Genomic DNA, 13,061 nt, shown 5'->3' with positions numbered 1-13,061 from the left:
TGGTACTAATTATTTCTTGAACGCTTGATAGAATTCACATGTGAAGCCATCTTGTCCTGGACTCTTCTGTTTGGGGAAAGTTTTTGATGACTAATTCAATCTCTTTACTTGTGATTCATTTGTTGAGGTCTTCTATTTGTTTTCAAGCAGTGTTGGTTGTTCATGCTTTTCTAGGAAGTTGTCCATTTCATCTAAGTTGTGTAGTTTGTTAGCATATAATTGCTCATAGAATCTTTACATTAGCTCCTTTATTTCTGAAAGTTCAGTAATTATGTCTCACCCTCCCATTTCTGATTTTATTTCTTTGTATTCTCTCCATTTCTTTCTTCGTCAGCCTAGCTAAGGGTCCATCAATTTTGTTGAATTTCTCAAAGAACCAGCTTCTGGTTTTATGCATTCTATTGTTTTCATCTTCTCAATTTCATTTTATTCTGCTGTAATCTTTGTTATTTCCTTCTGTCACTTTGGAGTTAGTTTGCTATTCTTTCTCTAGTTCCTCCAGGTGAATAGTTAATTCTTTGATTGTTGTTCTTTCTTCTTTTTTGATATAGGTTTTAGGGCAATAATTTTCTCTCTCAGCACTGCCTTTGCTGCATCCCATAAGCTTTGATATGTTGTATTCTCAATTTCATTTGCCTTGAGATATTTACTAATTTCTCTTGCAATTTCTTCTTTGACCCACTGATTTTTAAATAGTGTGGTGTTTAGCTTCCACATATTTGTAAATTTTCCAGTTCTCCACCTGTTGTTACTGGTTTCCTGCTTCATTCTATTATGGTCAAAGAAAGTGGTTTGTATAATTTCAATATTTTTAATTTATTGAGAAGTGTTTTGTGACCCAATGTGTGGTCTATCCTGGAGAATGATCATGGGCTCTTGAGAAGAATGTGTATCCTGCTGCTGTGGAGTGCAATATTCTGTATATGTCTGTTAGGTCTAGTTCTTATATCAGATTATTCAAATTATCTCTTTCAAATTGATCCCCTGACCAGATGTTTTATCAATTGATGAGAGTAGCATATTGAATTCTCCAACTTTTTTGTAGAGATGTCCATTTCTCCCTTCACTTTTGCCATTGTTTGCCTGATGTATTTTGGGACACCATGGAAAGGTGCATAAATATTTATGACTTTTTTTTGTCTTGGTGTATTGCTTCTTTTATTAATATATAGTGTTCGTCTTTGTCTCCTATAACAGTTTTGCATTTAACCCCTACTTTGTCTGATATTAGTATAGCTACCCCAGATCTTTTGTTTGCTGAGTGCATGGAATATCTTTTTCCAACCTTTCACTTTAAACCTACTTGTGTCTTTTGGTCTAAGATGAATCTCATGTTGACAGCATATAGAAGGGTTATACTTTTTTTTTCACCCATTCTGCCAATCAGTATCTTTTGATTGGGGAGTTTAATCCATTAACACTCAATGCTTTTTTTCCCTCATTCATGGTGCTTTGCTTCAAAATGAGTATTTCTGATGTGCTGTGAGATGTAAATTCACAATGAAAAATTTTACTTCTTCAAAGTATTCTGAATGTTTTTAATGAGTATGAATTTTCTGGTGCCTAATGTGGTGTAACTTCTGACTGAAAGATTTCCCACATTCACTACACTGATAAGGTGCCTGTGTGAATTCTCAGATGTAGAGCAAGAGTTGAAAAGTGAGAGAAGGCTTTCCCACATTCATTACAGCTATAGGGTTTCTCACCTGAATGGCTTCGCTTTGAGTTTAGCTTTGAGAGAAGGCTTTCTATATTACATTGCATTCATAAGGTTTATCACCTGAATGAATTCTCATATGTAATAAGTTATGTTCATTGACAGGAGGCTTTTCCACATTCATTACATTTATAGGGTTTCTCTACAGTGTGAAGGTTTTGATGTTTTATGAAGTACTTCTTTTGGCCAAAAGCTGTGCCACATCCACTACATTTAAAGAGCTTCTCTCCAATATGAAATTTTCATACTCAGTAAGGTTTGATTTGCCACTGAAAGTTTTCCCACATTCATTACATACAAAGGGCTCCTCTCCTCTGTGAGTTCTCTGGTGTCTGATGAGGTTTGACTTTTGAATGAAAGCTTTTCTACCATCCTTACACTCAAGTGTTTCTCACCAGTGTGAATCTCTGCTGGGTAAGAAGGTTTTCCTTCTGGGTGAAGGATTTTCTACATTCGTTACATTCAAAAAGCTTCTCTTCAGTATGGTGTTCTGATGTTTAATGACATACTGCTTTTGGCTGAAGGCTTTTCCACATTCATTACATTCAAAAGTTTTCTCTCTAGTATCAAAATGTTCATGCTCAGTGAGGTTTCATTTGGGGCTGAAGATCTTCCTGCATACCTCACAGACAAAGAGGTTTTCCCCACTGTAAATTCTCTGCTGACTGAGGTTTAACATCTGAATGAAAGCTTACCCACATTCACAAGATTTTTCTCCAGTATGAATTTTTTGATGAATGAGGATTTATTTTTGCCTTCAGATTTTTTCATATTTCTGACATTTATAAGATTTTTCCCTGTATTAACTTTCAAGGGTAAAGTAAGAAATGAGATTCAAGAGAAAACTTTATCTTATTCAGTACATTCAAAAGTTTTTTTTCCCCATAATTTTTCTAATAACCAATGAAGTTTTGTTACATTCACTGATTTCTCTCCAGAATTAATTTTCTTCTGCTCCATGAGATCTGTCATGTAGCTAAAGGCATTTCAATATCCCTTAGAGGCACGGAGTTTCTCTCTGGCATTGCTTCTACATTTAATGAAGTATGACATGTAAATGAAAGAAGCTTTCCCAAATTCAGTAAATTCATAGGGTTTCTCTCCAGTATGAATGCTGTTATCGGTGGGGTTCAAATTTTTTAATGGAGGGCATTTTCACAGATTTACACTTTATGGGGGGTTATTACAACAAAGGGTAAGCTGTGGCAGAAGGATTTAACTAACTAAATGATGATTCCTTCCCACATACCTTCCTTCATGACGAAATAAGCCTGAATTGCATTTCAAATTCTTACTAGGTGAGTTCAAGGAAAGGTTGCCTTTTAAAAAGTTCTGAGGTCAGAGGAAGTATTTTTCCAATTTTCTTATATTCATTGCCTTTTTCCTCAGTCTGTTCTTTACTGGAGATTGATGCAACTTGCTTCCCAAGTCTTGCTCTCCTCACTATCTTCTTTAGGCTTTTTCTAGACAGACTTTCTTTCCACTTCTTTCTCCACCATCCAGGCTTGTCTTCTTGCTTCAGTGGAGGATCACATAGAGTTTGGTAACTTTATAATCTGCTAACAGGGAAATGACACAACACTAGAATGTTAATGCTGGGAACAAAGTACCATCCTAGAACTTAGGCTGAGCCTGATCTGAAGAATGAGGAAGGTGCAGTTTCCAAGGATGTACAAGAATGCCCTGAAGTTCTTGAACTGTAATCCAGTAGCCTTGATCTTTGATAATGATTGTATGACCATTAAGAAATCCTATTTGTAGGAATCTGCTTTAGAGATACCCCTGCATAACCATGGACAAAGCGAAAATGTCCACTCTGGGCACTGTGCCTACACACTGCAAAGGAGAGGGAGTACTCCCAGAGGTCAGCGATGTGGCTCAGCTCTGTCACCGTGGCCAGGCCAAGGTTGGTATGTCATTTCTCCCTCATTTTTTAAGAACAGTTTTGCTGGATAAAGAATTTTGGAATGGAAATTTTTCTGCTTCAGTACCTTAAATATATCATACCAATGCCTTCTCACCTCCATAGTTTCTGATATTGGCATAGTCTTATTATGGTTTCCTTGAATGTTACAAATTGCTTTTTTCTTGCTGCTTTCAGAATTCTCACCTTATCTTTAGCATTTGACGTTCTGATTAGTCTCAGAGTAGGTCTTAAGATTTATTCTGTTAGGAGTATTTTGCACTTCTTGGGCATGTGTATTTATGTGTTTCACAAACACATATTATTTATATGTCTTGGGCCATTATTTCCTCAAATATTCTTTCTGCACCCTTTCCCTTCTCTTCTCCTTCTGGGACATCTATGACACACGTGTTTGTTGTTTCATGCTGTCCTTCAAATCTCTGAGGCCCTGCTCAATTTTTTTCATGATTTTCTCTATCTGTTACTCTGTCTGCAAGATTTTGATTGTCCTGTCTTCTAGTTAGCTGATGCTTTCTTCTGCCTGTTCAGGTCTGCTGTTGTATGCCCCTAGTGTGTTTTAAATCTCTTCTATTGTGTCTTTAATTCCCAAAGTTTATGTTACGTTTCTTTTTACATTTTCAAATTCTTCCTCATGCTCACATGTGTCTTCTTAATATCCTTTATCTCTTTCTCCATTTCCTTCATCTCCTTCAGTTGATTTAGATTTGTTTGAACATCTTTGAGTAGCTCCATATTCTGTGTCTCCAAAGTTTCAATTTCTTCATTTGACTGGACTGTGTCTTCCAGTTTCTCATTATGTCTTGTAATTTTTTTGCTGATGTCTAGGCATCTGATTATCTTGCTCAGTTTACTCTGAAGGTCAGTTTCTCTCTCTTGCCTAAGGTTTAACTTTTGGTTGGCATTGTGTTAAGGCTCTTTTTTGTCATGGTTTAATTTATTCTGGTCCTTTAAAATTGCCTGTGTTTGATCAGGTTTTTTCAGCTCTTCTTCATCTGAATCATGCCCTGGATATGTGGAATATTTTAAAATTGTACTATTTGTGCAAATGTTTCATCCCCAGGAGAAAACTTCCTTCCCTGTGTTCCTTCTCTAGGAATCTTGATGTATTCTGTTTGTTTTTGTTTGGTTTCTATATTTTTTATACTCCTTTCATTGTCTCTAGCTGCTTTTGCCTGAAGGGAAAATTCTTGGAGGTAGGTCACCCCATGTAGTTTTTTTCCCCAAGTCAGTATTTCCCAACCACTGCAGGGCCAGAGACCCATGAAGGGGGTGCAGTCTGGCTCCAATGTGCCCTGCTGAGAGGGTCAGGAAAGACACCAAAAACCTTTCTGACTGTTCCCCAAAGCTCTGCTTTCCTGGTTGTCCAGAAGATAAGACCATTCATTAAACTATACCCCACAGGTCTAAGAAGCCACTGCATTTTTAATCCTCCTCTGCCTCTGCCCCTGTTGGGCGTAGGCTTGGAACAATGGCTGCCACCATCTTTTTCTGGGGTGAGTTGAAACAATAGCTCCAAGCCAGGTCCTAGCATTCTGAATTTGCTAATCAAAAACCATGATCAGTTCCAGGCTGTGCCCCACCCTGTTCTTGGGGAAGAGAATTTTTATGCCCCTTTCTTAGATAAGCAGCTAGGCAGGAATTGGATCCCAAGGCAGTCTTCTGGGAGAGTGAGGGATGGGTACTAGCAGCCACTGCTAGGAGAGAGTTACTCACAATTCTTTAACTCAGTTTATAAACCTTTCCCTCCTCTTCTTCCCTGGATATTATACAGTGTTCTTTTGGCCTCTAGAGCCCCAGAGCAATTGTTTTATACTGTTGCTGCCCATTTACTAGCTGTTTTGGAGGAAGGGGTGATTCCTGGAGCTCCCTACTCCACCATCTTGCCTGGAAGTCCAGACTCATACATCTTGACTCCTACTTAAAATTAAGTACTTAAAAGAAATCCTGGAGTTTAACAGACCATAAAGATCAACCAGGTCCTCTAAAGAGGAATATAGGATTTATCTATTCGATGTTTCCCTCCTATTAAAAACTGGCACTTTGTATTCTCCCTGTGAAGAGGACAACATCTAAAGATGTTCAGAAGAGACAACCACTGATGTGGGCCCAGTGCTGAGGACTTAGCTTCTGTCACAGCATTCCAGAACTTCATCATTAGCATTAAAAAAAACAAATATTTTTCTCCAAGAAGGCATTTAACTATAAAATTAAAGATACTTGTTCTTATACACATTTTTTAATGAATCACCAAGCAAAAGGTCTATGCTAAAATCTTGTGAGTTGTGTAAAGTTTTTTAAAGGTTCTGCTCATGAATAATCACTTTCTCAAATAAAAAAAACAATTCTTCTTAAATATTTATTTCCCTTTCCACCTTGCCTTCCATAGGATGGATTTATTGACTTTTTAGTGTTTATTGCTTCTGTAAATCTAGTTGTATGAGGAAAAGTGGAAAAAAATTAAAATGGCATTTTAAGCTGTATGATGCTGATGGAAATGGTTCTATTGACAAAAAGGAGCTACTGAACATCTTTATAGTACGCAAAATAGTAAAATATTCTCTGCAGGACTTTATATAGCTAATCCAGTTTTTAAAATATGAGCTGGTTTCTATAGCAAGAGCTTTAGACTAAGAATGAAGGTACCTGAAGTCTAATCTTTCTGGGAGTTAGACCTAAAGTTGTTCTAATGGATAGTTTAGGTATCTCAGATCATTTTTATGTCTAAATTTCAGTGAGTGACTTTGAAATACACCTGCTCATCAAAACGGAGTGGGGAATAGTTATCATAGGACCAGATAAAATTAATACCAGAGTAAAAAATTTACTAAGTGGACACTCTACCTAAATGAAGATATAAGATACAATTAACATGAATACAATACATGGAGTTTGTAGCACAAACTCAAAAAGACTTACAATCAGAAGATGTCTTAAAGATGATCTTGTCAAATTCTTCCTTTTGTAGATGAAGGAGTTGAGTTACAAACAAAATGCACAGTAGCAATATTAGCAAAAATGCAAGAAAAAAGAAATTGGTAGAAATACAATGGATAAGTAAATACCTCAACAAATGGAAAAGTTAATAACAATTCAAAGTTAACAAGAAAATGTAGAGTTAATTTACATATGGAAAGATTCAAGGGTAAGATAATAGTAAGATCACTAACATTTTGATCTCACATAGATCATTCATACATAAAAATATTGTATTGAGACACACTTTGTAATTGAACTTTGTAAGCCTTAAAATACAGAAATTCTGCATATATATCTACATGATACAACACAAAATTAGGAATCTAAAATCGTCTGTAAAAAGTGCCCCAAACCACACAAATTTAAAATTGTCCACTTGAATAAATATATCCTAGCTTAGTTTTAAAACAAATAAAATGTAAACACAGCATACAAATTCTAGGGGATGTGGCCAAGGTGGTACTCAGAGCAGGGTGGTTTTTTGTTGCTGTTGTTATCCTGGGCTCTATGGGTCTATGGGCTTCAGGAATTCTTGAAGCCCTTGAAATTGAGGGCAAAATTTTGCCTGTATGATGTGCACTTATTTTGGAGGGAGAAGATTTGGGGAAGATTTGCAAAAGAGTTTGGAATGAATAAAATGATAAAAGTGATTTTGTCTAAGTCTTGTGGGAAAATGTTTACAGATCTTCACTAGTTAAAAAATTTAAGCTTTGTTAGTCAATGAAAAAGAAATGTTAAGTAATGAATAGGGTTTCCACTTAGTGTTTATCCAGAGAACAAAAGAAAGTAGGAAAACTGAAATAATAAAAGCACAGACAGAAATTAATTTGATAATGGAATACCATTTGTCTCCAATTAAATTATTAAAGATAAAAGCAATAACACCTAATTCTGTCAAGGGAAAAGTGATAAGGGCATTCTTGCACACTGTGGGAAGAGTATAAATGGATATAACATTTCTGGAAATTTGGTAATCTGCTTCTAGAGCCTAAAACCTGAACTTCTAAAATGTCCATCACAGAATCACTTAAGATAGTAAAAAATAAGAAACTACCTAAATATCAAAAAAGGGGGAAATGTTTAAATGAAGTAATGCAATGGAATATATACTTACTTAAAGCTTAGTGGCCTGTGAATATTCTTTCTATACATGGTAAGGGAAAAAAACAGCATGGTAAACAATAGTACATATTGCATAATCTAAGCTCTTTCTACATATAATAACAGAATGTTAAAATCAAATCCTCAACCCAGGAATCAAAGTATTCCAGAGGAAGTACTAAACTATAGGCAGAGTTTACAAGAGAAGTATTTATATGGATCTTAATCTCACTTCAAGGCTGTAAAATACTCAAGAGTTGTTTTTTTTTGAGAAGATGTTTGAAGGAGACTTCTTGACAAGAGCCCTCAAGTCAATGATATGGCAATTTAAGGAGACCACTGAGATGAGTGTGTCCCCTGCAGTTTGGGGAACACAATGGACTGTTGTTCACAACATGCCTGAGAAATCTAGAGACAGACTCTGGCAAAAGAGTAGAGGGATGTAGTTTGGGAAGTTTCTGGATTCCTAGAATTTGCTGAGACAAAAGATGATAGGGTGTTTTCTATACATCAGGCATGGACAAACTGTAAGAGAAAGCTGACTTTGGGTCATCTTAGATCTTGTGCAATAGGAGTCATAAGAGAACCCCTGGAGAAGAAAGATGGAGGCAGTGGTTCTCAACCATCTCTGGAGACATTTTTGTTTGCCGTAACTGGGACTGTGTTGCCACTAGCATCTAATGCATAGAGTCCAGGGAGGCTGCCAACCATGCTACATACAATGCACTGGACAACCTAGCACAAGAAAGAAGTGTCTGTTTCAAAATGTAAATAGTGTCTCTAATGAGAAAACCTGATGTGGATCCTGCATAAGGAGTCTCCAGAAACCAGCAGGAATCAAGATACACTCACCCATTTCTAGGGAATTGCAGGAGAAAGAGTTCCAATAATGGAGAGGGGTGTCTCAGAGAAAGAGTTGATTTTAAACATCTACCAGTCCAGAGAGCACTGAAACTACAGAAACATGGCCACCTGCCATGTAGTAACTCTCATGATAATACCCCAAGAATTCAAGAGTGGTTGAACATGTGAAAATCAGTAAATGTAATACATCACATTAACAGAATAAAACAAAAATCTACCTGATCATGTCAGTTGATTCAGAAAAGGCATTTGACAAATTCTAGCATCCTTTCTTGATAAAAAACACTAAGGAACAGAAGGGCACTTTGTCAACATAATAAAGTGCATATTTGGAAAAACCACTGCTAAAATCATACTCAATGGTGAAAGACTGAAAGCTGTCCCCTAAGATCAGGAACAAGATAGGGATGCCCCCTATCACCATTGCTATTCAATACTGTAATGGAAAAGTTATCCAGAGCAATTAGACAAGAAAAAGAAATAAAAGGCATCCAAACTGAAGAGGAAAAAGTAAATTTCTCCTTACTCATAGATGACATGAGCCAATACAGAGAAAATGCAAAAGAATCTATAAGAAATCTACTAGAGCTAATAAATGAATTTGGCAAAATGATGGGGTAAAGGATCAATTCAGAAAAATCAGTGGTGTTCTATAGAGCAGCAGTGAGCCATCGAAAAGGGAAATAAAGGAAACAATTCCGTTTATAATAGAAACTAAAATAATCAAATATCTAGGAATAAATTTAAGCACGGATGTAGTGGCCTTATACACAGAAAACTGCATATCATTACTGAGAGAAATTAAAGAAGACCTAAATAAATGGAAAGATATTATTCTGTGCTCATGAATTGAAGACTTAATATCATTAAGATATCAATACTAACTAAGGTGATCTATAGATACAAAGCAATCCCAATAAAAATAACAACAACCTTCTTTGCAGAAATGGAAAAGAGTAATCATCAAATTCAAATGGAAGGGCAAAGGACCACAAATAGCCAAAACTATCTTGAAAACAAACAAAATTGGAGGACTCCCACTTCCCAGTTTCAATTCTCGTTGCAAAATACAGTAATCAAAATAGTGTGGTACTGGCAAAAGGATAGATATATAGACCAATGGATTAGAATTGAGAGTCCAGAAATAAACCCACACATCTATGGCTGATTGATTTTTGACAAGGATGCCAAGCCCACTCATAGGGAAAGAACAGTCTCTTCAACAAATGTTCCTGGAAGAACTGAATATCCAGATGCAAAAGAATGAAAATGGACCCCTACCTCACACTATTTTTAAAAATTAACTCAAAGTGGATCACTGATCTAAATATAAGAGCTAAAACTATAAAACTCTTAGAAGAAAACATACAGAAATATTCTCAGGACCTTGTATTAGGCAATGGAGTTTTAGATTTCACACAAAAAGCACAAGCAGCAAAAGAAAAAAAATAGATAAACTGGACTTCATCAAATTAAAAATTTTCATGCATCTGAGGACATTATTAGGAAAATACAACCAACAGAATGGGAGAAAAAATTGCTAACCATATATCTGATAAGGGCTTAATATTTAGAACATATGAAAAACTGCTACAACACAAAAAGACAAGCCAATTAAAAAATGGGCAAAGAACTTAGACATCTCTCCAAAGATATACAAATGGCCAATAAGTACATGAAAAGATGCTCAACATCATTAGTCATTAAGAAAATACAAATCAAAATCACAATGAGATAACACCTCACACCCACTAGAATCAAAAATGGAAAATAAGTGTTGGCAAGGATGTGGAGAAAAAGAAACCCTTGTACATTGTTGGTGGGAATGTAAAATGGTTTAGCCATTGTGGAAAACTGTTTGGTGGTTCATAAAAAATTTGAACATAGAATTACCATATGATCTGGAAATTCTACTTCTAGGTATATACTCTAAAGAACTGAAAGCAAGGATTTGTACAGATATTTGTATACCAATGTTCATAGCAGCATTATTCACAATTGCCAAAAGGTAGAAGTAATCCAAGGTTGATGGATAAAGAAAATGTGCTATATGTATATATACAATGGAATATTACTCAGCCTTTAAAAGGAATGAAATTCTGATATATGGCACTACATGGATGAACCTTGAAGACATCATGTCGAGTGAATAAGTGATACACAAAAGGTCAGATAGTTATGACTATGCCCATATGAAATAGCAAGAATATGCAAATACATAGACATAGCAATCTTAGGATACAGATCAAGGAGAATGGGAAGTTAATACATAATTGGTGTAGGGTTTCTATTGGATGGATGATTGGAAAGTTTGGTAATATATAGCGGTGGGGGTAGTGCAACATTATGAATATGATTAATCCCACTGTATGGTATGTTTGGGAATGGTTGAGATGGGAAAGTTTATGTTGTATGTATGTTTCCAAATTTAAAAAAAAGAAAGCAATTAAAGAAACAATGACAATGAAATGAAATACCTGTTCTTGGCTGGGATCTAATAATCAAGGAGAAAAGGCTCAAAAGAATATCATTGGGTCATATGAAGAAATTGGAAGATAGACTGTAAGTTTTATATTAATGTCAAATTTCTTGAATTTGATAACTGTACTTAAGGTGGGTACATAATTTAATGTCCTTGTTTTTAGGAAATGTGCATGGAAGTCTTGGAAGTTCAAGGAGCATGACATATACAAACTACTCTCAAATTTTGCAAAAACAGATGGATTGATAGATGTTTAATTAGAATGATACAGCAAATGTGGCAAAATGTTAAAATTGGCAGATCTGGGTAGCTGGAGTGAGTATATTGGAGTTCTCAGTATGGGTTTTGTATTATTTTTGCAACTATCCTGTAGGCTTGACATTATTCCAAAATATATAGTTTTTTAAAGTCTTTTGTCCACTTTTCTGTCCTCTCCCCCTGCTCCACCCCAAGTGCTCAGTGGCTAGGCTTAGCAGAATGGAGGAGAAAGAGTAGATATGTTAAATGGACAAGGAGAGAACTGAGAAACTGTACCTCTTCTCCAGTCCACCACCCACCATCTTCTCCTATCAGAAGAAGGAAAACACACAGTACACTGTCAACTCCTCCAAAAATTTTACTCTTTCAGGCCCCATCAACATTCCAATCAATTATCCACTTTCACTTGTATTTCCCGGAGAGAGTAATGGACAAATCCTAGGGATTTCACAATCTTTATTATGATTTATATGTGCAGTCTAGCACTCACTGTAGGATGTGGGCTTCTTGGATGCTCACCAAATTTTCTAGAACTTTGGGGCCTCAGCCAAAGCACTGAGAAACCCTGAAAATTTGCTTATTTATATGTCACCATTACTGTAAGTATTTCCCTATATTTAACTGTGAGATCTGGACTTCCTAAAGTCAAGAGTGATTCTTTGCCATTGTGCATTGTGATTATTCTTAGATTTTCAGGATCAGTAATGCTTGATAACCAGTCAGAGAGTTTGTCCTTATATTTAAGATCATGCCCTGTAATTGAAATGATTCCAGAAGTTTTTCCAAAGTTCCCTTTTCAGTCCAGATAGTTATATTCAAATTTTCAAATAACTAATTCCCTCTTTCTGTCTCTACTGTGAATTTCCATGTCAAAGCTAGTCATCTGTGGAGTGAGTGGCTATATGGTACAGTGTGTGAACACAAGCTAAAGCACAACAGAATCTTTCCACAAATGACTGCTTCATTTCTTACAGAGCACAAAGGGTCCAAAAGAGCAGGGGAACAGATCCCATCATGGCCGGTCTCTCAGGGAGGCCAACTGCTCAGGCCAGGGTTGGTGGATGGCTGGTCCACACACCCACCTTCATGTTGGAGAGAGGGGCCTGTACTGCCTGAGAGTGGGTACATATACTCCAGGAGGAGGGGGATCTGCCACAGAGCAAAAAGCACGTATCAAGCAACTCTTTTCACAGTTCCTGCCTGTTCCAGGTTTGGGGTTCAAGGTATGGCCAGGCCTCAGGCTGTTCCATTAGACCTGACAGTTGTGAAATGAAACATCTGTACACAAAGGAAAGGAGGAGGGTAAGCAAGAGCTGGGAGACGGCTGCTGAGCACATCAGTGACTTTCCTGGTATCACTTAATTTAATCACCTTGAGGGAGGGGTAGCTAACTCTTCTCTCTAGGAAGTCTAGAAATGGCATTTGCCCTGGGTCCCCTGGCATTTTCTGTGATGAAATGATGCTGGCAGAGTGTGAGAGAAATATAGTGTCCTTTTAAGCATGTCTGTCTTCCCAGTCGATCGTTTTACAAAAGGACACCAAGGACCAGAGGCGCCAGTGGCAAAAGCCAGAGAAGGAGCATTCGATGTTTACAGAGTCCTAGTGATCCTTTTATGTTCACCTATAAGTTCCAAAATGTTCAATTTAAGTTGAGGACATCATTTCTTTTCTGGATCCAGAATTCTTATGATCTCATGACCACTACAATATTTTCTCCAGTATCCTCTTTGTATCTT

At 36.6% G+C, this 13,061-nt stretch overlaps 1 protein-coding gene across 1 annotated transcript in view; it reads left to right on the top strand.

The window, feature by feature from the left end:
• GUCA1C (guanylate cyclase activator 1C) overlaps positions 1-13,061 on the top strand; it is a 51,451-nt gene that overhangs the window by 29,905 nt on the left and 8,485 nt on the right. Inside the window, 2 exon segments of the mRNA XM_037812187.1 lie at positions 6,031-6,094; positions 6,097-6,179. Of these exon segments, the coding sequence (XP_037668115.1) occupies positions 6,031-6,094; positions 6,097-6,179 (147 nt within the window).

The sequence above is a fragment of the Choloepus didactylus genome, chromosome 1 (genome assembly GCF_015220235.1).
Source record: "Choloepus didactylus isolate mChoDid1 chromosome 1, mChoDid1.pri, whole genome shotgun sequence".
NCBI lineage: Eukaryota > Metazoa > Chordata > Mammalia > Pilosa > Megalonychidae > Choloepus > Choloepus didactylus.
Note: the sequence above shows the minus strand (reverse complement) of the source record. Positions and strands in the feature narration are given on the sequence as shown.